Source organism: Lissotriton vulgaris, chromosome 6 (genome assembly GCF_964263255.1).
Source record: "Lissotriton vulgaris chromosome 6, aLisVul1.2, whole genome shotgun sequence".
NCBI lineage: Eukaryota > Metazoa > Chordata > Amphibia > Caudata > Salamandridae > Lissotriton > Lissotriton vulgaris.
Window position 1 is genome coordinate 1551475681 of NC_141694.1, and position 26902 is coordinate 1551502582.

The 26902-nt window shown below is 45.5% G+C and overlaps 1 protein-coding gene across 1 annotated transcript in view; it reads left to right on the forward strand.

The window, feature by feature from the left end:
• LOC147709132 (uncharacterized) overlaps positions 1-26902 on the forward strand; it is a 2423108-nt gene that overhangs the window by 279915 nt on the left and 2116291 nt on the right. The window contains exon 3 of the mRNA XM_086925884.1: positions 3410-3483. Within this exon, the coding sequence (XP_086782010.1) occupies positions 3410-3483 (74 nt within the window). The remainder of the gene's footprint in view (positions 1-3409; positions 3484-26902) is intronic.

Genomic DNA, 26902 nt, shown 5'->3' on the forward strand with positions numbered 1-26902 from the left:
CCTATCTGAGACTACAAGCCCATACTGATCGTGCCTGCCCTTTACAGGAGTACAAGTACACATTGTTCATGCATGTCCTATGTAGGAATCACAAGTACAAACTGTTTGAGCATGCTCATGTGTTGTCGAGTATCTTTCACATCATTAGAGCGGCAGTCTCACCTGCCACTTTCTGGAAGACACCACAGACTCTGTGTCATTCCTTTTGCACAGGCCAGTGTCAAAGATATGTTGCCCACTTATAGGCAACATGTAAATGTAATGTAATGTAAATTGATACTTGTATAGCGCACTACTCACCCACAAGGGTCTCAAGGTGCTTGTACGAATACCGCTGTGGAACCCTTCCTGGCTTTCCCTGTGAGGCGTCCACTCCTGGGCACCCCCAGGGTGAAGGCCAGGCATCCTTAGCGTTGTGGGGGCCGTTGTGGAGATTAAGCAAGCTATTGCCCAGAGTTGCAGAGTGGGACTCTATGATTAGAATAGGCACTGAGGCGAGAATTATCAGGTCCGTGGAATTTTGAGCCCAAGACCCGCCGAGGCGGGGAATTGAACCCTGGTCCCGGGCTACACCTCTGCATCAGGGTCTGACGCTCTAACCATTGAGCCACACTTCTCCACCCATTGAGCCACACTTCTCCACCCATTGAGCCACACTTCTCCACCCATTGAGCCACACTTCTCCACATGGCCCAGCGACTTTGCCTATATTCAGAAAGAACCCTCCCCCTCTTGCTTCCTGGACAGTAGCCAGGGTCTTACCTCGTGGGAGTCTATCATTGCACCCACTATGACGTACATCATGGAGAGGGCGTGGGACTCGAGTCTCCATCTTCCTTCATGATAAAGGTCTACTCTGTTGGCCTTCTAACAATTGCTAATTTTAAACTCAGCCGGCGCAGTGGGCGGAATTTTGGTAATTCTGCGTTTTCCTAGATCAAATTGCCACTGCTTTGCCTGTGGGGAAAAAATGATGCAGTGCTGAATACCACTCGGAGCCCATGCATACTCTGCGGTGATTCAAAAGTTGTATTCACTGCACAGTAAGTGAGGGGTGAGCGCCGAGTGACATGTAGTGGTTGCTAAAGTTTAGAAACTACTGCATACCACGCGGCACCCTTATATACTCTGCAATTATAAAAACTTTGAATCGCTGCAGAGTAAGCAAGGTCACCAAGTGGTATTTGGCTGCAATATTTTCTTAATCAAAAATCATCCTCGCATCCATTTTTGGATGCAAGGCTGCAGTGTGTGCTAAGAAAATAGCACCAAATGTCCACTCAGTTCATCGGGGAGTTGCAGAATTTTTATGTAATTCCATGTGATTCTGCTGAATCAAACTCTGCAAATTACACCCATCCCTTAAGGAAACCCACTTATTTCAAAAGTTTTGCCAGAGGATCACCATCTTTACATCTGATGCCATATTAACAAAGTAATGCTGAGTCCTCCTTTTGTGCCGGCGTGTAACCCAGTGGCGGCTGCTGTTTAAAAAATATGGCGAGGCATGGTGGCGCCAAACTCACCATATACGCCACACTTTTCCCCAGCATTCGACGAGCAGGAGTGGAAGGACTTCCTTCCTGCTCAGTCGAACACAAATCCAACCAATCCTGGAGCTGTTCTCATCAGCGTGAGAGCAGCTCCAGGATTGGTGGGAGCAGACTAACCCAATGCTCATTTTGAGGTTGGGGGCCTGTGCCAGCAATCCCCGATTGCTGGGTTTACAGTGTGCATGTCAGCCTGGCCAGAGGTAGCCAGCCGGCCAACCGAACATGCTCAGCAGTAATCCTGCAATAGCAGCATTCAGCCCCGCCCCCTGCCTCCCACTTTCGCTGTTTACAGAGCAAGCTAGTGGCAAAATAAAATGGCATTATTATGACATTTTATTTTTGTGTGTTTGCCTGCTGCGCTCGCAGCAGGCTGAGCAATGCTCCTCCTCTCTCGTAGAGGAGTCGCTGCTGGTAACCATACTGATTACTCACTGATCAATCAAACCCATAAGCCTCACTACTAAAGCAGAGGGCTCTCTCCGGTGCATGTGCTTACTTAGAGTTAGTGCATCCACTGGTGACAGTACAACCCACATTCACACAGAAGGGCTTCACCCTCCATCTTATGCCTGCCTGCAGGCGCTCCCCTGCCCCCTAGGATGACCTGGAAGCCCTGCACCTTCCTCACGGGTGCCTTCAGGACCCATCTGAAGAGCAGGGGTACACTATGTCCTGTGGATAAACTAACTAACAGCGTAGCCCTTGCTAAACTGCAATTGGTCAGCCCTGGCCTTTTTTCTTAAGTTGTCTAGTAGGACCCTCATGTCGGGGGTACAACTGTATCCGTATGTATCTGTTGTGACTTGATTGTCCCCTCTCCTTGTCCTTATTCTCTTCTTCCCGACTGCTCAGCCAGGATGAGTGCTGGAATATGTGATGAGGTCACGGAGTGCTTGGTTATGTGTGGAGTGCCAGTTGGTGAATGCAGGCTGAGCAGCAGAGAGGCTGATCCTGGTGGGGCTATTTACCATCCAACTTATCAACTCATCTACCTTCTACTTTATCTGTAACTCGGTTACTAAACGACCTTCTTGGAACTTACTACTTGGCTACATCTGGACTTCATTTACTTACAACATTATACTGCATGGAGAGCTCTCTGGAGGGGGCCTATGGGACCCTATGGCTATAGGCATGCCAAAATTGTGTTAATGTATAGTTAGTGCTCATTCTGCTTGATTCTCTGATGCCAGGCACACGTTTTATCTAGGCACATATGTAATGTGCGTATGGGCAAACAAAATCCTTAATTTGCATTAGGCCACTCCCACAACGAAGAAGGTAATATTCTCTTGCCACTGAGTGGGTGGGAGCTTTGCTCTCTAGCAGCAAGTATTCCAGATTGCACGGTGCAAATGTCGTACTGTGTGCCAACATGCATTGTCTTGCTAAAACAGCTGAAAATATCCATTGCGCTCAAATGGCGCTTGTGCTTATCTAGTCTGAGGTATTGAAGAAGGACCCAAACATTACCTTTGTATTACTAACCTTTGATTGACATGCTTATTAGGGCAGACCCAAGCAAGGCACTAAGAGCAGTTTATGTTAAAGGGTCTGTGTGTCACTGAGGCTTATACGTTCTATTTTGTTTCTAAATGTAGATGCTTGAAACGCATATTTAGGTCACCTAGAAGAGATTTCCTCTTTGCTGAAGACGCGTCGAGAGCTCTCCTCTAAAGGACCAATCATTCCAAATGAAGTGTACGCAAATGTTTTGATCACCATAATTCTTTTTGTTGTGTAAGCAGATAGTTTATTTTTACACAGCGACTGCTTTGTGAAGCTTGAAGACAGTGTATACAGTTCTCATTGACATCTACAATAGGGCTAATTGTTTTTTTTCTCTTTCCACTTAGGTTTCCCAAATGAGCCAGCAGCAAAAATAGCCTTGGACGTCGTGAAAGAGTGGCTGCGGGAGAACCACAGTGAGGTAGGAACAGACAGGCTGGCTTGTGGTCTGACTCCCCCGAGGACGCTGCTTGCCTCCAAGTTACCAGAATGCAACGTGAAACAGTGCTCGCCGGTGAAACCTGGCCTGGCCCGCTAAACACTGGGTCAAGTTAATGTCAGCACAGTGGCGACAGCGCCTTATTTAAGAGATCAGAATACAAGGCTGGTCGCAGGGTAAACCTTGTTCTCAAGTGAAAGGGAGAGGTTTAGTATTTCAAGTGATGCTGGGGATGTCAGCGTTTCTAATGACACTAGGAATGTTCTTCAAATGGCTGTATTGGGCTGTAATGGCTGTGATGATGATGTAGACAAGACAGTGTTCGCCATATTACAGAAGTGCCCTCTAGTACTTCTGATGTTTGCTTCTGCTTTCTGTGCTTTGGGCGCACTTCTGTAATCAAGGGGCCAACAATGCTTGTGCTGTCACTTTGTAATACGTGTTGCATGGATGCATAACATACAGGGTGAATTCCAGATTTTGCCTGGGAGTGTGGTCTATACAAAAAAAAGGTCCATTGAGAGGGTAGTATCCTGAATGGCCTTCATTTAGGAGGTAGCACCAGGGCTCGAGTCGGGGTACCACGCGGGTGGACGGCGGCCCCCACTTATTTTACCCTGCCTCACTGTTGTTTCCTGGAAGAAGAGCTGGATGCCTGAGGCTCCGGAGCTCTTCCAGGACAAACCGTGAGATGGAGAGACACCAACAAATGCGACCATGCCACAGTTGGTGAGATCGCGGGGCTCTATAACAAAACCATGTGTAAAGCACACACCAGTCATTTCTAGGCACTTTAAATATCCAGATTTCTGTTTAATACGCTGAAGAATGGGTGGGAAATACGGACATTTAACATCTTCCAAGAGATAAGAGCCTTCAAACCAACCCCTTGTGCCCCCCTCTCTGCCAATAAGCAGAGCGCTGGCCAAGAACCTCTCAAAGCTAAAAACAGCAACACTTGGCAGCAACCTTAAACTCAGCCATAAATCTAAGAAAATATGATACGCTAAGTCAGCCAGCCAGGACTTGAGTGCGGAGGGGCTACAGAGGGTCAAAGTGAAGGACTCCCTGTAATGAGAGGGGACTGCCTTTCGTGACGTCACTTCCTGTCGTGACATCACTTCCGGTGGCACCCCCTAACTTGGAGCGTCCCCCCACTTCTTTTTTAGGACTTAGGCCCTGGGTAGCACCCAGTTAGGGCGTCACCTGAAGGGTGCCCTTTGAGCGGGGGCTTGGAAGAACCCAAAGATCCCTCAACCAACCCCATCCCCCCCACTGGCTAGACCAGCCAGTGTACACAAGAGGTAAAACACAGAGTTGCAGTTTGATCCGCAACTTCGTTTTTCACGCTGTGCTCTCTCAATACCATATACTTATTCAGTGAAATAACACATATGCTGGTAAGAGTATAATTTTTCTGTCATTTGACCCACAGTCACCGTTTGTGACTGAGGCAAAAGATTATGGGACCATTCGCCCAGATCCATTGTATATCAGTAAAAGATCTCAAACTGAGCGCCCGACGGGCGGAGAGGCAATGGAGGAAAAATTACAGTCCCCTATCAAAAACCCACTTTTTATCAGCACTGGCCGAATACAAAACAGCAATCCTGGCTGCAAAAACCACCTACTTTTCGTTAAAAATAACTTCTGCAGAAAACAAACCCAGGGAAATCTTCGGCATAGTGAATGACCTGGCATTCTCAGACCGAACCTCGCCCCATATCCCTCCCTCCCAGCCTCTCTGCGACCAGCTTAACACCTATTTTTTAGACAAAATAGCAACCATCAAGACCAACATCCCACCACCCTCGTCTGCCTTCGTCGATCCCTCCCCCCCTTCCGATCTATACCCTCTTACCTCCATCCCCCCCCTCACTCAGGACTCTTTTCTGGAGATACTCCCCAAAGTGAAGTCGGGGTCTCCCGCGGACGTCTGCCCGGCACGAGTCCTGCAGCAAATTTACTCCAGCTGCCCTGACCCCCCCATTGCCTTCCTCAACAGCTCCCTGACACAGGGCGTAGTGCCCTCTGCGCTAAAGGCAGCTACCATAGTGCCCATCCTGAAAAAACCTGGCGCTGACCCTTCCATCTCGGCCAACTACCGCCCCATCTCCCTGCTACCCTTTCTGGGCAAGGTGATGGAACGCCACGTTACCGCGGCACTCAGCGCCCATGTTGAGGCAAATGGGGGACTGGCATCCCGCCAAGCCGGGTTCCGTCCCAGGCATTCGACCGAATCAGTTGTGGTCTCAGTCTTAGACAAACTCAGAAAGGGCATGGATTAAGCATGGGCGGAAAATCCGTTTCGCTCGCGGATTTTGCGGATTTTCGGTAAATTCGCAATCCGCGAGATTCGCGAATCTCCCGCAAAATCCGCAAATCCGCGAGCAGCGGATTTTATGGCTTGCTCGCACTGTTCGCGTGAGTTCGCGGCTTCCCAGTACAACTTCGCGCCCCGCGAATAAGCGCAAAATTGCAGAAATACGATCTTAGCAAAACTGAAACTACTTACCAGGTTCAAAAGTTCAGGCTCATCATTAGTAGCCATTTCCTGTAGTGCTTCCTGAGGGGCCCCTCCAGAGTTCAGTTGCCAGTTGCAACTATTATGTGACCCTGCTCTGAACCTCAGAATAGTTACACATATGCCACAAAGGTCCTGAATTACAGCTAACGGAGACAAGCAAGAGCCAGGCTGGAAGTTCAAATCCATTAATCAGCCCCTAATTCATTATTGTCAGTTGGGGCAGGGCAGGTGTTGTAACTAATTTTGCAACAATGAAAGCACTTAGCAAGTGCAAAAGATCACTAATCAGGAAGCACTAAGGAAGCAGGTGCCAGCTAAAAAAATATTCTGTGACACATTAATCAGCCCCAAATTAATTCAGGTCACTTGAGGCAGGGAAGGTGTGCTTGCTTTGCCACAATAATGTACACTGACTGGACAACCAGAGGGTGCTGTGATGAAACAGAGGGTGGCATGGGTGGGCCAGATGGTGGCATGAGTAGTCAGAGAGTGGCAGTGGTGACAGAGAGTGGCAGTGATGAAGAAGAGTGTCCCAAACAGGCTGGACACGTAGAAACAACAAGTTCGCGAAACTTGCGACCCGACAGGTAAGTTCGCGTTTGCGAAATTGTACAAAACCCGCGCGAACTGGCAGAAACCCGCGCGAACACACAAAAAAAAATCCGCAAATTCGCGAGAATTCGCGGATTTTGCGAATTGCGAGTTTGCAAATCCGCAAAATTCGCGAACGCGAGATTCGCAAAATTCGCCCATGCTTAGCATGGATGAGAACAAACACCAGGCACTGGTCCTCCTTGATCTCTCCGCCGCCTTTGACACGGTGGACCATACCATCTTACTTACCCGTGTCAAGGCGGCCGGCATCGGGGGATCAGCTTTGATCTGGCTCTCCTCCTTTCTGAGGGACCGCACTCAGGCGGTCCGGCTAGGCGACTTCACGGCCACTCCTCTCCCTGTCACCTGCGGCGTTCCCCAGGGATCCTCTCTCTCCCCCTTACTTTTCAATCTTTATATCTTTCCTCTCATCTTCGCACTCCAGCAGCTGGAGGTCACCGTCTATAATTACGCGGATGACCTCCAGCTCATCTTTGATCTGTCCCTTTCTCCTCTCTCTGTCTCTAACTTCCAGTCAACTATGACATTCATCAGGGACTGGATGAACCACAACCACCTCAAGCTGAACCCGGATAAAACCGAGCTGGTTCTCACTGGTGGTTCGTCCAGCCCCTGGAACTCTCTCTTCTGGCCCCCCTCTCTTGGTCCCGCACCGACCCCCTCCACCACGGTCAAAACACTCGGTGTCAAAATAAACAACCAGCTCACCCTCCATTCACAAATTAGTTCCGTGGTATCCTCCTGCTTCCTCACTCTCCGCACCATCCGCACTGTTTCCCGTTTCTTTTCCCCCCAGGCACTTAAGATCATCATGGCCGCACTAGTGATATCGCGACTGGACTACGCAAACGCTCTCTACCATGGCATCCCCGCGTACAGTTTGCGTAGACTCCAGACTATCCAGAACCAGGCAGCCCGGCTGGTGTACGGCCTCCCTCGTTATCACCATTCCACCCCTCTTCTCAGGGAGCTTCACTGGCTCCCTGTAAAAGAACGTTCCCTCTTTAAGATAGGCTGCATGGTCTTCCAGGCCCGCCAGGGCACTGCCCCCGCTTTCATCTCTTCATTAATCAATCCCTATGTACCTGCAAGAGAACTTCGGTCTTCCTCCAAGTCCCTCCTTCAGATCCCTCGCTTCACTCATAAAAAGTGGGGCGGGGCCAATTTCTCCACCCTGGCTCCAACTTTCTGGAACTCACTCCCTGACCACCTCCGCTCTGCCACCCAGTATCTCCCCTTTCGTAGAGATCTGAAAACGTTCCTCTTCAGCCAGGCCTTCCCCACTTAAACTCTCTCAATATCCCCTTTATCTCTTCCTGGTCTTTTTTCCTCAGTTGCTGATCCCCCTAGCGCCAAGAAACCGCAAGGTGTACGCTGCGCTCTAGAAATATTTTAAATTAGAAATTAGAAATCAGTGAATGTTTTAGCAGAAGTGTGATGAATTATGTAGTGGATGGAGTCAATGATGTGTTCAATTTACATCCAGCCTTGGCATTGCTCTTCAGTTGCTGGGTGCTGATTTGGACTGTAGCATCCACAAGGCTTTGGGGGAAGATGGACAGAGACTTCTCCCGCTTATAAAGCATGCGTCAATCCATCTGCGCAGAGTGCCCTCAGCTTGTTCTCGTTTTGCTCGTACTGCTCTAGGACTACCTCTTCCAGAAAGCTGTGAGGGAGGCCCTTCCCGCTTGTGAATATCAATGCAAACAAAGCATGCTTTTATCCGACTCTGTGGGATGTGCACAGGTTGCGTCTGTGCGAAACTCGCGCCGGCCATGGTCAGTCATTGGCCTGAAGGATTCGGACTAAGCTCACTCTCTTAGTGTTTCATCCTTGGGTCAGCACAAAGCCACTGCTCCACCAGTCTCAATATCTGCTGTAAAGAAGCTTGTGTTGATAAATATTTAGAGAAAGTGGTTGGGGTACTAGACAAGGAGAGTGCAGAAACTGTATCCAGTAATAATGTTCAGGCCGATACACACTGCACACTGTACCACAGGAGATTGCAGCAAATCAGTAACATTTTTCTAAACCTCAAATATTAATACTGACACTTAGTAGTGAGGACTTATCTCCACCTGGCTAGAGGGGGTGTAGAATGTGGGTGTTTACAGATAACATACATTTGGTGAATAGTAACTTATAGATTTCACTGATTTTGTTAACTATCCATCCTAAATTTGCTAATTTGAGAGAGAAATTAACAGTCTAGATCCATTCTCAATTGAAATAATCTCTTGTATGAGTTTCCATCAAGTCACAATACCTGGTACCGTAAATGAATCCATGCATTAGAGTGGAATGTTGATTTGTGTTCAATAACTCAGGAGACGATCCCTCCTCTTCTCGGATCAATGCTAGAGTACAGTGCTAATAAATTGGAAGCAGCTTTGATCACCAATTCTGGATATTTTACAGTTACCATCACTGGCTAGTCCCCATCTAATAGTATTTAAATTGCCCCTTGTGTGCCTAACAACTCTAGTGAGAATTTTCTGCTGCTAAAGAATGAGGAATGATTTGATTCTTGGTTAATGCAATTGAGGAGATGTAGTGTACATCATGAAGCTGTTAACATGGGTAGAAGAGTGGGATGGCTTAGGATGCAGAGTTATATGAATAATGGCGGCTGCATTGTCAATAACTTTAAACAATGCTCTCAAGTATCGCTTCTTTTAGACATGGCATTTAGATAACGTATATACTGGTTCTGTTTGTACGGTTCATCTGGGCTACTTTTAAATCCCCCAGCCTAGGCCATATTAAGTGTTCCACCACTGTGCAAACATGTCCTGGTACAAGTCACTCTACTACTACCTGGTAATCAGTAATCAATTACAGTCTGCTATCCAATGGATGTGCACCTTTGGCTGACACATAGGTTATTGGTTGACATCCTGCACCACTCACTAATTCCATAGCCTTTAGACTTGACACCTGTAACTTATTATACCTGCTGAATTCCCAACGACATCTGGATTTAGCACCAATTAGAATCTTTCCTCGAATAAGGCTGGCGTTCACTGGAACATCTGAAAGAAGGAATGGCTGAATATGATATCCCAGTTAGAGAGAGTATTTCTAGAGGAACCATGGCTGACTTAAGAAGTCTTAATTGATGGTTTCTCGACATATAGGGCCACATGCATCAAGCTAAGGAATAGCGATTCCTTATGTATGTAGTTTTCGCCAAAATATTAGCGATTCCTACACATTCCTTAATTGCAAATCGCAATTCGCAATTAAAGAATGCCTTTTCATTCTTTCCTATAGGCTTATAGGCCCACAGGAATGAATAGGACAGCAGTCGCAATTTGCGATTACCAAATAGGTAATCTCAAATTGCACATGCAATTCCAAGGGTGCAAGGCGGCCAAGAGGTCACCATGATGCACCCCCAACAAAGATACATATGCGCATGTGGTGCATACACATGCCCTAATGGTATGTGTATGCACCACATTGCACAAGGACCCCCTGAATTCGGATAATGTTCCTAGGACAGGGCTAATACAATTTTAAGAAAAATTTCCTAGACAACAAATGTCCTGAGCATGCTCAGGTAACCAGTTCAATAGTATGAAAAATGAACACCTCAATGCACTGACTTAACCACAAGTTATTTTAAAAATATATTTTTTTTTATTCAGAAATATTTCATACATCAGAATCACAGTTTAAATGTTAAAATAGGGGGCCCCAACGTGGAACTAGGTGGCTCCTAATTTAGTTAAAAATAAATTAATATGCACAGACAAACATAAAATAGATTCTATATGCATTGAAACAATATACACATGTCAGAAACTCGATTTTTCAGTTAAACCATATATAAATAGTCATCATCATTTATATATGGTTTAACTGAAAAATCGAGTTTCTGACATGTGTATATTGTTTCAATGTATATAGAATCTATTTTATGTTTGTCTGTGCATATTAATTTATTTTTAACTAAATTAGGAGCCACCTAGTTCCACGTTGGGGCCCCCTATTTTAACATTTAAACTGTGATTCTGATGTATGAAATATTTCTGAATAAAAATATATATTTTTTTAAAATAACTTGTGGTTAAGTCAGTGCATTGAGGTGTTAATATACATACTATTGAACTGGTTACCTGAGCATGCTCAGAACATTTGTTGCCTAGGAAATCTTTTTTTAAATCGGATAGTGCCATTGCTCCATTAGTGTTTAATTCACATATCAATCAACTTAGTCATCATCTTAGCAGTGTTGGACTAGAAACACTCAGAATAGGTCTGTAACTTTATGTACAGATGATGTAGTTCTACTTTCATGCACTGCTAATGGTTTGAAGTGTCTTATAAGCTCCTATGCACACTTAATGGAGAATTGAGATTGATCTACCAATGTAACTAACTCCTATGTTTTACCCCTGGGGCCCAGATCTATTAAATGTAGAACTTTCACTGTAAAAGGGCAAGTGATATGCAAATTACACTGTTTTTGTTATTTAGGAATAGGTTTTGATAATTCACTTAGTTGGTTTAATTTAATAATATATAGAAAAATCAAATGTATCAAGTCTTGGAGAGCTATAATAAATTGCCTTACTAAGATGAGTAAAATGCCAACTGACAGAATTATTACTATTTATACCAGGAAATGTATGCCTTTGGCTACTCGCGCAACTGAAATTGGGGACCCGTGGATGTAAGTCCTCTGCAGATTGAAGAAAACTGTGATTGTTGGAAACTTCTTGGGCTGCCCCAGAACCGTTTGAGTTTTGTTTACGATGGCGAATGGATTGTTATGGGTCTCTGTCTGGACTGATTCAGCTGCAAGATTTACTTCAAAAAATCATAAAGGATTGCTTGAATTTATGTTCAGAGTTTAGAATTGTTTGGCTACATTTTGTTTAAAAAAAAACACAATGAGATTGGTCATCCCAAGTTATGTGATCATCCTGAAGATATTGATAAAGGAGACAAACTATTAATTAAAAACAAATCTTTCCCTAGCTTTAGAGTTTTGATAAGAGAAGAAACTAAATTATTGAAGTCTAGTTTTAAGTTTAGATATGTAACTATTGATATAAGAGGCCATACATGGTATTTATCGTGGGTGCACAATATACATGGTCATAATCTACTGACATGTTTTACAGTGGGTATTATGCACCACTCTTTAGCATTTCCCAAACATTGGATCTTACCTTAAAATTCAGCATTCTGTCCCCTTGATAATCAGTCATTGCAATCTGTTATGCACTCATGATTTTTTTCAGTGATATTTTCAGACGGAAATGAATTATATTTCTTGTGCCTTTATTGCGCACAGCCTTGCTATATCTTCAGATGATATCACTACCTGTAGCAGCTCAATTTTGTAACTCTAACTCAACCATCATTTTACCCAAGTGATTATTAGTGGTTATAGCTCACGATATATTATACCTTTCAATATTTTTAAATGTATAAGACTGAAACTCTGTCGTATTTTATTATTGTGATTTGTATTTCATATTCATTTTCTAAATTTAATTTGTTGTTTTATTTCTCCTCTGTGTTTTTTTGGTTAATCTTTTTAACAAATTAAGCGATTTAATGATGATGATACATAAAATAGGCAGTAGCGGCTGGTGTTGTGTTTGAGTGGCGAGGCGACAAAATAAAAAAAATAAAAAAATAGACAAAACTTACCTGCAGTTTGCTCCTCTTCTGGCAGGCACAGGCTCCCAGACTACACTGCAACCAATCCTGACGCTCCCTCATGTCATGAGAGCCACATCAGGATTGGCCTGAGCGCCATGGATTTGCACTCCCAGTGAGACAGGGAGCCTGTGGCTGCTCTGTCCAACCCGGCAATGCAACTGTGGTTGGAGTAAGCTTTAGTGCAGATGATGTGATGGCCGGCCTGAGACGACCGGCCAAACCATCATGCGCACGGATCACAGTGCACTACGACTCCCCCTGCGCCTGTCGTTCCCCCATGCCCCCCCCAAAAGACTCGTCAGGATTGGAAAAATTAAACAATAATAAAGTGTTTATTATCGTTTTATTTTCCTTTCCTGTTGTTTTGAGGCAGCTGACAGGGGGGCGACGCTCCTCCACCACAGAACCCACGGCTGAAAATAGGATATAATATAAGGGCCCATTATAGAATCTTCCAAATGATTCTTTGCCTGAAATTCACGTGTATGTTCCAAAAAAACTTGCTGTTTGTAAAATACAGTGTGGTTTACAAACGCGCAGGTCATATATTGTAAGTGTTATGCGAGCACATCTGTGTTTCAAAGTGCTATGAGAAATATCAGTGTTGTAGTACTTAATTCGACTGACAGCCTGGCCTTTAAGGGAAGCCCCCTTTATATCTTTGATATGGTGTCAATGGGTGTAACACCAATCCTTGGAGAAAATACATCTTTATTCATCAATGCCTTGCCAATACCCAGCTATAACTTCATATGCACAAGTTATCAAACATTCTAGACCTGACATCTTTCCTTGTCAATCTAGCAACGCAATCACTTTCTCTGAAGCTAAAATCTAAAAATCCTCATTTGGAGTCTGGCGAAAGGGCACACCCTCATGAACGTGAAAGTTATCCCGTCAACCTTATTACAGGGGTTTTATGATCTAATACAAGATATCTGGGGGATGAAGAGCGCCCTTGCAAGTTTTTTATGCAGTGTGCGAAGGACTGACGCAGTTTGCCAAACACACTACTGGGATGTTTTGTGAACTGCTAAAGGTTGTAAATTCACACATAGGCATGGGAGTACATGTACTAATGTAGATAGACCGCATGTTTTATTATTCAGGTCTGTTAATTCTGATATAACATATATTTTTTGTAGGGTTTACTGTGCTGCACTAAGCATAGTTTATATTGCAATATTGAATTTAGACTGTTTTAATGTCTCTTTTTACTTGCTTTTAAATAAAAGTAATGGGGCATATTTAATATTATTTCACGCAACACGGCGCACCAAGGGAATAGGCTGCACTGCGCTCCATGAAAGGAAAAGAGCCGAAATGCTCCCTATTTACAAAGATATGAAGCATTTCTGCTCTGGCCCACTGTGCGCTGCATGGCTAGGTTGACCAGATTCCCAAAACAAACAAGCATTTGCAATGCAATAGGTCTCGCATTAGAAAAGTTTGAGCTTTTAGTATTGTAAATGGCAATGTTTTTTTTTTATGCAGTAGTTAAGTTTTGTTTGTATAAAAATGAGCACCTTGAAGGAGTGAAGGATTTTAAAGTAATAATAAAAGCATATACAGACAATAACTAACACACACAAATGGGGAACGGTGCTGTCAGGAAACTGCAGGTAATTTATATACATGCCTTGCAGGGGCACCTTCAGGATGCTTTAACTTCAGTGCTCCCAGGCCCCACGCAGCTTTAGCGTGCTCATTAGGAGGTTATGCCTATTTCTTGGTGCATTTCCACAGAGCACTTTGGTATTCCACACAGCCCTACAGGCCTGTATGCTGCCCCAGGTTGTCTCGTTTTAATTGTCTCACCTTGGCTGCCCCTCCCTCTGACCCAACCTCAGTAGGGGAGCCCCCTACTTTACGACCCCTCCAGCTTCACATTGGTCATATGTTAAAAAAGAGCATAACGCAGCATTATACCCAAAGTGGCACTTTCAGGTCAACAGGAACAAGCAAAGAGTTTAGTGTGCTTCAAATGCCAAATCCACTCAAATAGACTTAAAATATGCCAGCTCAATATTGCATAGGTCACCTTTTCCGAGGTAAACATTACATTAAATATACTTAACTAAAACATCATCACTCAAAGACACTATCAAGGGATTTTAACGGTCTTGTCTCCTTTCTGGTGAAGACCGGTTCAGTGCCACAGAATAAATCAGTCCAAAATCATACTCCTGGGTAACCTCCCACTATATTTTTTACCAATCATTACCTAGAACACGGGTACACCATTGGCAGCAACATTACAAGTTTATCTAAAACAAAGATGTACAGGCAGGCGGCAGCATTAAGAGTGCCAAAGCGGACACACACACACCCAACCCCTCCGCCTGCAGAATTCAGGTAGCAGTGAGTGTACATTTCATCACATACTGCAAAAGAACAGTACGTGCAATATGATTAAGACTAAAAGCTACCATTAAAAGGTGTGTGAGCCTGTATATGTGCGACTGTGTGGGATGGGACTTGTTTATGCAAGAGTATGTGTTATAGAATAATAGTGTATGTGTAACGGTACATGTTCTGCTGTGTATAAGGTTACATTATTGTAGGTGTGTTGAGATAAGTGTGCTCATGAGAGGTTCTGTGGCATTGTGCTGTGTAAATTATATGATGGGTGTTAGTTAAATTAGCTGTGTGTGTTATGGTTTGTGAAGCAGTGTGAGCATGTCACATGCTTGGAGCATGTAAGTGGCACATGGTAAGTGGATAATGGTTCAGAATATGTTCCTTGTTCTGCTTGAAGCATTTTTAATTTACCCGGACTAGGATCACCATTGTAAATGCCTTCAAGTAATACAATCTAATCTAGAATTAAGAACACAACCATGTCAGGCCGTCCCACAACAGCTGGCCTGGGAGGAACAAGGTGGGAAAGGGACATCCCTGCGTAGTGCTGCACAGTACAGGCAGCGCGATGGTGCGGGCCTGAGCCCGGTAAAAACGGAACATCGCCGCCCGCCTGCGACCAGGAAGTCAGGCAGGCCGGGCGGGACAACCGGAAACAGGAAGTAGGAGGGCGGGAGCCTACCCCGCCTCCCACGGAAGAGCCGCGGCTGTTTGGAGCACCGGAGCAGGCAGGAGCCTACCCTGCGCCCCGGTGCCGAAGGAGGGAGGAAGAGTCCTGCTGCCGGGCCCTGCAGCTGCCGATGAGAGGAGAGCCGCCGCACCAAGGAAGCCGGTGAGTGGGGCTTCGCCTTGTTGCTAAGCTGCGAGGGCGGGGGGCATGTGTGTGTGTGTGCGCGCGTGCGGCGGCGAGTGGCTGTGTATGTGTGTGAGCGTGCGTGTGTGTATGTGTCTTGGAGTCTGTGTGTATGCGTGTGTGTGACTGTGGGGGGGGAAAGGGGGGGTGTGTGTGTGCCTGTGTATGCGTGTGGCTCTGTATGCGTGTGGCTGTGCGCATGCGTGAATGTGGGTGCGCGTGCACGCAGTGAAATCCAGCCGGAGAGAAGCGCGTGGCACTTTCTTGTCCTTCATTCCCCCGAGTCAGCTAGCTATAGTTCTCCACCTGGACGCATCCTTCGGATGCTAATTCCAGGCTCGACCTAAAAATTGGGACAGGTCATAAACATAGAAGTAGAACTACAGTTTACACTGGCGGGTCGCTGGATCTTGGTGCACCTCTGTCTCCAGTGAACATGGTCATGCTGGTGTTTCGGACACGCTGTTGCCACAATGGCAGGCATAATGACAATCTTGCTGCGTTTTAGAAACAGAAGGGCAATCCCAAGAGAAAATGTCTCTTTTTAAAGGAATTCCCTTCCCACAACACCTTCATCTGAAGTGACATCCAGATGCGCACATCTTTTTAACACCAGTGCCCACTCAGCCACTACACAAGAACCGGGACATTTCTGTGCTCATCGCAGGCGCTATCTAAAAACCGGGACATTTATACAGTTTGCAGAAAAGTGTCAGGACACTGAGACACTTCATGAACAACCCAGACCATCTGGGGAAAACCGGGACGTCTGGTCACCCTATGCATGGCGCCACCGCAGGCACTCTTTCACTATAGGTACTTGCGCTATGGGCAGGATTACCTTCCTACACAAAAACAATCCTTAGAGGCATATTCCTCTCTCTCAGTTTGCTCCAGAAGGTACCACACATGAAAAGAGTAAGTAACGAGGAGAAATCAAGATATTTCTCCTTGTTGAGCCTCTGTCGGGCAGGCGCACCTTTTTGGCACAAATATAAGACTAAAAATCTTTGTAAATCTGAGTCTGCATCAAAATACATGGGTGGATGCATGGGAATGCCTGTGCTCCACCCGTTTAATGCCAACCTGAAGCAAAGTAAAGCAAGGCAGTGCTATGTGCTGCGTTGCATTACTTTTATATTTACTAAATGACGCAAAGTCACTTTGTGTGGCTTAGTAAGTGCCAAAAAGGATTTTGCATCCGGCTGCGCCATAAAAGTGATACAACCCCAGTGCAAAATCATAATAAATCTGGCCTTAGTGTTTTAATTTACCTCTAAATGTTGAAAATGCAGAGCTCCGGTACAAGTTCTCCTTTATCTTGTGCAGAAAGATACTGGGGCCAGAATTAAAGATACCACCCGGTATCTCCCCATGAGATATCCTATTCTGAATTCTTTTCCCCATTATGCGGGAGATAACGTGCCCAAAGCCCCACAAATAAGTACCCCCTTCTTGGAGCAGATGCTAGTTTAAAAATGTTTTTGCTTTTATCCAGAGGTGGTGGAAAGGAGAATGGGGGGCTACAGGAGCTTCTTTTGCTCTCTTCAGCTGAAGAATGTGGACTGGGGCTGGCGCAACAGCTTCCCTCATAACCTGTAACTTAGCTGGGAAGCCAAGGCCGATATCTCTGACCTGGAATCATTACCAGGTCTGTACACACCAGGACATATGTAGTTGTTCAGAGTGGTATCCCCTTAAAGATACTACTCCGGGCAATTCCTAATAGAGCCCGCAGTATAGGAACTCAAAATAATCCTCATTACTAAAAATAAAGAAATAACCCATCATACGTTGACTGCCTATCCCGCTTTTCCTCAGCGTGGGAGCAATTAATTGCTATAAAATGAAAACATGCTTTTGGTTCATTTATAAGGTACATTTTATTTATTCATTCATTTTCAGTAGAAGTAGCTGCAGGTGATATTACTCTTTCTCAATTCTGTTTATTCTGTGTTTTTTTGACGGAGCACTTCAAACTAGTTCAGAACAAACTCTATCCTTATGCACATGTTGATCAGAAGTGTTTACATGTTGTGGTGTGCGAGGAAGGACTTCACCGGTTTTCTCAAGATTCTTTTACATATTTCTTTCATGATCCTCGTCTACTCTGCTTTCTAGTACATCAAAGTGTGTGTTCCATACCCTGAATGCACATCAAACTTAAACTACTAGACTGCCTCCTTCTGAGATGTGTAGATGATCAATTTCTCATTCTGTACCCAACCAAGCTATTCAGGAATTTAGACACTTGTGCAAGATTTTCTCATCTAGTTTTAAATTCTATGTAGAATCTACCATCCATTGCCACAATGTCCCCAAAGATCTCTCTGTGCCCCAATATCATATCCCCCAACCCCATTAACTCCCCTGATCCACCCCATCAGCTTTAGAGGTTTAATGTAGTACCTGCAGTGTTTATAGATTTCTGTAGCTGTCCACCTCTATGGGCTGGAGTTGGATGTATACAAGGTAAATAGCTGTCTCACCTATCACACTAATGCCAAAAGGAAGTAGAATATTTGGCAATACACAAAATCCCTTGTTCTTAGTAATTAGTGTATTGACCCGTGATCTTCTGAAAATTGTTTGAGACTCCAGCTTCTGCTATCTTTGACTCTGTCAGACTTTCAGTGAGAACCATTCTATTCTAGACTTTGTCAGCTGAACCGCAAAGATAAATTAAGGCAGATGTGTACACAGCAGCAGTATTTGCCAGGCGGAAGCCCGTAAGGCGGAGAGACCTGTGAAATCATCAGACCATAGTCTGTGCCCCTGAACTCCATCACCGGATGGCAAGGAAGTCAAGTAAACCCCAGGCGCTTATGTCTGCAGCCCTGCCGTACAGTCAGGGAGTGGACCCTGCCCTACCCTTTCACAACTTGTTACAGGGTGGCGTGGAATTAGCTGGCCTCATTGACACCACCCCACTCTGTGACGAGTTGTGAGAGGGTACGGGTAGTGTCTACAGTGAGCAAAGACGAGCACTTGAATGTTCACACGGCACCAGCACTAGTTCATGCCACACTAGGCAGGCTCCAGTGCTCATCTTCCCACACTGCAGTTAAGGAGTGCGCTGCCACTGTCGCCATCTTGAAATCCTAATCCTTGACTGGTCATAGAGGAGTACAAACGGTGTTCCTACCAGTGCGCAGGCCCTGCAGTGTTCGAGCGGAGTGATGCTACCTGGGATTCGGGAGAGCAGCCTGCAGTATTTAAAGGGACAGCCTCCGTGATTGACTAGATGAACAACTAAAGGAAAACCTGTTGCTTTTCTAAAATACATTCTTTCAACCCCTAATATTTTCCACTTGATTTGGCGCCATATCTGGTGGGCTCACCTCTGATTTTGTGCTAGGGTTTTTCGGGGCGATTAACAGAGAAGGAAACTGTCTTCTTGCTTAAAAGAGAAAACTGTTCTGAGCTCAATATGGTATGGTACTTACCTAGGTCCCCTACTCCAACTACAGACTCTGAGGTTATGGATGGCACACCCCTCCCCCATTCTAACAGTATTGGAAACCACACCAAAATGTTAAATTTTTGGATTAGGGGGGTGTAACCCCCCCGGCTGTATTTATTAAAAATTAACAAAACAATTTTTAACATTAGATACAAAAAATTATGCAGGAAGCACAGATACACTGATAGGCAGATGTTGTGCCAAGGGCTAACCCTAACACAGTCTAATTCAGAAGACATTCCTACCGTAAATCTAACAATGCATGTATTTACTTTCTGCGTGTCCCATCTAGAGCCTAAAGCAAAGTCAATGACTGGCCGCTCCCCTCGGTCCCAGTGTGCTACCAATACTACTCCCGGAGTAAGGTTGTGCAGGGGGTACAGCTTATTGGATGGATACTTTCCCCCGGGCCCCCCCTACGCCCTGTGCCTTAAACTCCATTATGGGGCTGCAGACTTCTGCATATTGGCGCCTTGATGCGCATGCAGGGGTGGCCCAGGCCCACTGGGAAGGAGGACTCCCCCGGCCTCCGCACCCCGACAGCCTACTTACCAGCTGTCACTACCCCTGGAGTTACATGGTGCTGACCGCTAAGGCCCGAAGACTATGCTTACCAAGCATGACCTTACCGCCTGACCAGAGACACCACTAAAATACGACAATATTTAACTGCAAGAGAAATTCAAACTTTACACTTTTATTTACACATTAATACAGAATTATTCACATTAACTAATTTTGTTACCTGAAAACCGAATGGCTCAAAGGGAAACGAAAATAATTATCCATAGTACACAATACAAAACCTTATAACAAACTCTGCCTTAGGGGATGGTGGGTGGGCAAGACAAAAGATTACGGGCCCGCAGCCGGCCCGGTGTATGTTCTTGGGGGGAGCAAGAACAAGAGAATATTCTTTTCCCCACTTCCCCCTTATAAGAAGGGCGCCCAGGCAGACCAGACCAGACCGGTCTACCTGGGCGCAGGTTGTACGTTTCTGGGCCGGAAGCACCGAAGTGCTTCCGGTTCAAAAGTGGTCCACCCCATACCATTGGTTGCAATGCTGCGGGGGGGGCGCAGCGACTTTGCTGACGCGACCTCCCCCACTCCCTCTCCTACCCGGGGAGTAGTGCGAACGCCATAATGGCGGCGCGTTCTATGCTAGCCCTCGCCTTTACCAGGGGCAGTCCTTGCGCTTCAAAGCCACCCCGGGAGCTGTGTATTCAAGAAGAGGCAGAATGTGGCGCCTTGTTTAAAATCGAATTGCTTGTGCCGATGCAGAAGACATTTTCAAGGCGATTAATGCTGCTACTAGTGGGCGCGGCCTTAGGATTCAGTTTGAAGTGGCTCATAATGACAAAATAGGGTAGGAGGCTTTCAAACAAAAGTTTGTGAGCGCCTTAATGACACGATAAAGATCCATTTATGCTCATCTGCCAAGCAGGCCCCACTATCCACATGAAAGGACTCTGAGATTGCTAGAACTGGCAGCTCAATAAAAATGTAAATGTGCAGTTCTTTATAGGCCTCCAGTCAGGTGTAGTTGTTTCTAAACTCTCTCAATTCTGCAAAAGAAGTGTGCTGATCAAGGTTTGACGCCCATAAGTGGGGGACGCCGAAATTAGCACACAACCCTCGTTTGTAGAGCCACAATCAATGCCACCAGACAACATATCCTGCCTTCATAGACAGCACACTTTGTTTTTGTGCAATTAAATAGTAATCTTCAGCGCTGGACAGGAGGGTGATCCATTTGGATCCAGCAGCTATCATTAAGCCGCAACGGGTCGAAGCAGGCCACAATGAAACCTGCTGACTTACAATTTGAAAATACCAGGACACTTTCAGAGGCACTCACACTTTGCAGCTTAGTTGTAAGAGCTGCAACCCGAAGGAGATGAGGGAGATTTTTGTTTTCACTTATCTGGGCCGGCACAAATGCCTCACTAAAAGGGACATCAGCCCTTCTTTTGTTTGAGCCTCATCCTGGCTGGGAGCTTTAACACCTTGATGCCCATGCCTTTGAGGAAACAGACATTCTGCGGATCCCTAAACAAGTGTTTGGGCTAAGCAATGGTTTGGAAGCAGGGATTTTGAGTTTTACAAGCTCTGTATGTAGAAGATACACATCATCTGTCAGATATATCATCTAAATGAGTATTTATAAGATTAATCATATACATAACATTTACCAATAACCCATTTGAGCACCTTTAGCATAATAAAAGACTGAGAAACAAACAGTATAAGTCTACACGTACACCTTTTCTGTTTGCATGTTGCAGTTCTTTGGTGCCAGTTGATAATTTGTTGAGCTACATTACCATATTCAAGGAAACTGGAATTATGTGGCAGGGGAGGACCAAATTTTACAGCAAGGTTAATTAATTATATGGCAAGGAAAGGCTAACTGCAGGGTAATGCAGCATATTTAGTTTAGTATTACTTTTGAATTTTTACATGTTCACACTATCACTTCATGTGCACCACTACAGCACCCAAATATTGAAATAAATAACAATAACAAAAAGGTGACCCGTCAGCCTTTAGGAAGGTTCTTTCCACTTTTAGTAACTCTGTGCCTTTTTGAGCTAGAAACATTTTTTTGTTGAAATCTTCTGATGATGGATTTTGCCGCACATGCGGCAAATCCATAATTACATTGTCGACACCGCTGCTGTGAAATCACAAAATTCCAGTGGCTCTGACTATATTTTCAAGTATTGCAGCGTGTAACCTGCAGGTGACAAAAGAATCTGTGCAGCAAAAACAGTAATCCACTGAGTTGTCTACTTACAATATATAATTATGGGGCCTGTATGCACTTAGCTAATTTTTGTGTAAATCGTTTTTATTTTCTTTATAAAGAACAAAGGGAGGGCCCAGGTACATACAGCGCAAGGCCCACAACCCTATGCAGGGCCAGCAGTGCAATTCAAAAGAGCCTCAAAGGATTTCGGGGAGGCCTAGCGGAACAGCTTGTACACAGCAGGACGCCTACAACCCTTGTTGGCCGGCCGCGTGATGCATGTAACATAGCAGTAAATTACAATCGTGGGTGAGGTTCGAGACCCTTAACATGGACAGTAACATAGTAGAGAGAAGACCAGATGGTGTAGGTAAGAGGCCTACGGAAAGAAGGTAGTAAGGAGCAAACAGATAGATAGCTTCTGTGGAGTAAAAGGATCAAGAATGAGAAGGATCCCTACATCAGGGGAGCTATGTTGAAGCGACAATGATGGGGAGTATGCAGGCGAGCGGGGGGGGGGGGGGGGGGGGAGCAAGGGGAGCCAATGTTGTGTACTAGTCGGGCCATGGGTCGGAACACGTGTCATGCGGGACTATGAGCAGAGCCAGGGGCGCAACTAGGTCTTAAGTTCGGGGGGGGGCTAACATGACATACAAAGGGGCGTGGTTAACATGTTAATCAATGGGGGCGGGGCTAAAATGGCAGACAATCAGGATCGGGTAATGCTCAGGCCAAGCTAAGAAAAAGAAATGGCAAATTCTGCATTCGAAACTAGACAACAATCAGTTTTATGAGAATTCAATTGGAGAACAGAGGGTAATGTGAACCATTTATATAACAGACAAGGGATGTGTTCATCTTGCAATAAAGTGTCACTCAAATACATTAAATTTTCTCACAACAATATTATGTAGATGGTTAAAATTACACCCTTTTTTCTAATGGAATGCCCATGAAACTGGGTCAAAAGAGCCCAGAACAACATGCTACTCTCTGAAAAACCTAGACTGTTCACAGATATAATTCACACAAAAAAGGGGACTCTTCGGCTGGCGCAGCTCCTATTATAATTGCATTTATATAGCGCTCACTAACCCTGATGAGGCAATAAAGCGCTTTTTCGGTGAGTAGCACGCTACTTTAGGACCCATAGAGGATCAGTGGTGAATTAGTATAATGAAATATGAAAGTAATTTGAGCACTGGACATGTTGGTCTGTTATTTGGATTGAGAATGATAGCGCAGGGATAGAAGAGGGAAAAGGTTTGCATTTATATAGCACTTACTACCCCATATGAGGTGTTGAAGCGCTTTTTGGTGGGTAGCACGCTACTCTGGAACCCAAACAGAATTAGTGGGGACTGATACAGGGAAATATGAAATTAATCTGAGTGGTGGAAATCTTACAGCCTGATTCATGATCGGGCCGTTTTGCGAGGCTCAAATAGCGAATCATAAGGAATCGCTATTTGAGACTCGCAAAACGGTAATCATGTAGGAATCGCAATATTAATTGCGATTCCCACTGATTCCTTATTTGCGATTAGCTAATTGCTAATCGCAAATAAGGAATAACTCCCCATGCATTCCTATGGGCCAAAAGGCCCATAGGAATGCATGGGGAGTATTCCTTATTTGCGATTAGCAATTTGCTACTCGCAAATAAGATAGCGATTTAAAGGGTGCCAGGGGTGTCCAAAGGACACCCTGTAGCACCCCTTAAATGCAAATTGAAACAGGTGTTGCGCACACACATGTCCAAAGGACATGTGTGTGTGCAACATGCAACTTAGAAAAATGCTTTTAAAAGCATTTTTCTAAGTTTTTGCTATTTACCGAGAGGTCTGACCTCTCGGTAAATAGCGGCCCAAAATTGCATTTTCGCAATTTTCAAATGCTTCATGAATTGCATTTAAGGAATCTCAAATAGAGATTCCTTAAATGTAATTCCTCGCAATTTAGCGATTTAGCAATTACCGATTTTTGCATTTGGGATGCTGAATCCCAAATGCAAAAATCGCACTCGCAAAGGGCCGGATTCTCAGAATCCGGCCCTTTGCGAGCCGATTTAGCCTTCATGAATAAGGCTGTAACAGCCTGATTCATGATCGGGCCGTTTTGCGAGGCTCAAATAGCGAATCATAAGGAATCGCTATTTGAGACTCGCAAAACGGTAATCATGTAGGAATCGCAATATTAATTGCGATTCCCACTGATTCCTTATTTGCGATTAGCTAATTGAAAATGAGGCTACGATCTGCTTTGCAACAGCATCACTTGCAAGTACCACCCTTCCATAGTACCACTGTCCAGCCCACTCAGCAGACACGGGGGCAGGTATCTGAGGCATCACTGCCCCAAGCCCACACAGCTGAACTGAGGCCTAGCACGCGCTCCTGACCACCACCTCCATTACACTTTTGGTGTAAGGTGAGGACACACCAGGTGTCGCACAACTTCACAGCCATCATTCTCAACGCAGGATCTCTGCTCTCACTTCACCATGTGACCCTACAGCCCACCCAGGAGTGCAGAAACCGAATCCAAGCACCTACATCCATCGATGCACAAATATTGTGGGGTACCACGGCCCAGCATGTTATTTCCAACCAAGTAAGGCCCTCCAGTGGCAAGATTTGTTAAAAATAATAAAATCGGATTGATTATAGAACGGACCAGTCAAGCATTAAATTAGAGTTGCTTTCTGCTCAGCTGGTAGCGCCTTCCTATTAGAAGTTGGGCCACTGTTGCCAGCATCTGGCGACAGTGCAACCCCAGGTACCAACTGTAGGTGCTTCCATGCACCCTACCTCAATGTGCCTCTTTCATAGCCAGCACGAGCACTGTCACCAGTGCCAAAACCCACAGGGGCGGCTGGTGACATTTGAAAGTGGTGGGGCGTAAACTAATTTGCATATTGCACTGCAGCGAGCGAGCCCGAACCACCTTGCATCTATCCATACATCATTCATGCATCCACCCATCCATCCACCCACCCACCCATCCTGCATCCATACATCATTCATTCATGCATCCACCCATCCATCCATCATGCATCCACCCATCATGCATGCATGCATCCATGCATCCATCCATACATCATTCATGCATCCACCCATCCATCCACCCACCCACCCATCCTGCATCCATCCACCATTCATTCATGCATCCACCCATCCATCCATCATGCGTGCATCCATGCATCCATCCATACATCATTCATGCATCCACCCATCCATCCACCCACCCACCCATCCTGCATCCATACATCATTCATTCATGCATCCACCCATCCATCCATCATGCATCCACCCATCCATCCATCATGCATCCACCCATCATGCATGCATCCATCCATACATCATTCATGCATCCACCCATCCATCCACCCACCTACCCATCCTGCATCCATACATCATTCATTCATGCATCCACCCATCCATCCATCATGCATCCACCCATCATGCATGCATCCATCCATACATCATTCATGCATCCACCAATCCATCCACCCACCCACCCATCCTGCATCCATACACAATCCATTCATGCATCCACCCATCCATCCATCATGCATGCATCCATGCATCCATCCATACATCATTCATGCATCCACCCATCCATCCACCCACCCACCCACCCACCCATCCTGCATCCATACATCATTCATTCATCAGTTATGTGACCTGCAGGTTACAGAAAGATCACTGCTGTAGGTACATTACTCCCTGATCTATCTAGCTGGAATTCGAACCTGAGTCCTCCAATCCCGAATACACATTAGTACAGCTCAGACCTTATATTCTAGAGTGTCACAGTCATTTGTGTATTGTTCTAGATACTTTTAAATTTTTGACTATGTACAGAAACAACTATTGCCAGGGTGACTTTAAATACGCGGCAAGGGAGGACTAAATAATAATAATACTGAGTTTTATAGAGCGCAACAGCTACCTCCGTAGGAAGTGTCCCGGCGCTGGCATGGGCAGTGAGAGTCATAATGCAAGAGAGAAGAGATTTATTGCGTGAAAAGCCATGTTTTCAGTAGGCTTCTGAAGCAAGGTTCGGAGGGTGCTTGTTGGATTTCCTGTGGCAAGGTGTTCCAAAGCCGTGCCGTACTTACGGAAAAAGTTCTTCCACCTAAGCGCGCCCTTTTCACTCGAGGAACGTGGAGATGGACCTTATAGCTAGACCTTAGGAGTCTGGCCTGAGAATATCTAGGCAGTCGTTTTTTTAAGTAATTTGGGCAGGTCCCATGAAGGGCTCTGTAGGCCAAGGTGAGCGCCTTGAATTTTATGCGACTTGCCACAGGCAACCAGTGTAGCATGCGCAAATGGGGAGAAATGTGATGTCTAAAAGGGACCTGCCTGAGTAATCTAGCCGCTGAATTCTGAACGATCTGCATCTAAATAATGTAGCAAGAAATGGCAAATTATGTGCCATAATGGATGTAATTTTGTGAAAGTATTAATGCATTATGTTGTCATTTTAACACTTGTTAACACAGTCGGGCGTAGGTTTCAACATTATTAGTACCAGTGTAAAACAGAATGATGACAACAAGTCCGGGTCCGCACCTCCTCTTCTCCTCAACCCCTTGGCACCTTCACGTCGTCAAATGGCACTGGCAGCCCCTTGCAGCCAATCCTGGCGCTGCAGGGGCACAGGTTACTCTACGCCCACAGCACGCCCATTAGGAGACCGAAGGGCTCCTAATGGGCATGCGCAAAAAAGCACGAACACAAGTGCGCATGCGTGGGCAGGGGTAAAAAATTCACCCTCTGTCCCCACGCATGGGCACTCGTGTTGCTGCCTGCCAGGTGACAATCATGTCAATCAACATGACGCCTCCCGACGTCATGCTGACTGGCATGCATTGTCAGTTCTCCCTCGGTGTCTCCTGCGGGCGGCTGCGGGCGGGGGGGGGGGGCTACGCCCCCACGCCCCTATGGACGCACCGCGCCTGAAAACCCACTAGGTGCTATATCCGTGCTTACGCACATTCACAGCTCCTCTCCACCCCAACAATCACTTCCAACCAATGAAGGGGCCATAGGATGAATGAGCAGCACTATTGTGCGCCCCTATTCACTGTGTTCAGTCGGGAAACTGATAATGCGCGTAAACCTGGGATGTACTTTGCGCACAGCGGCG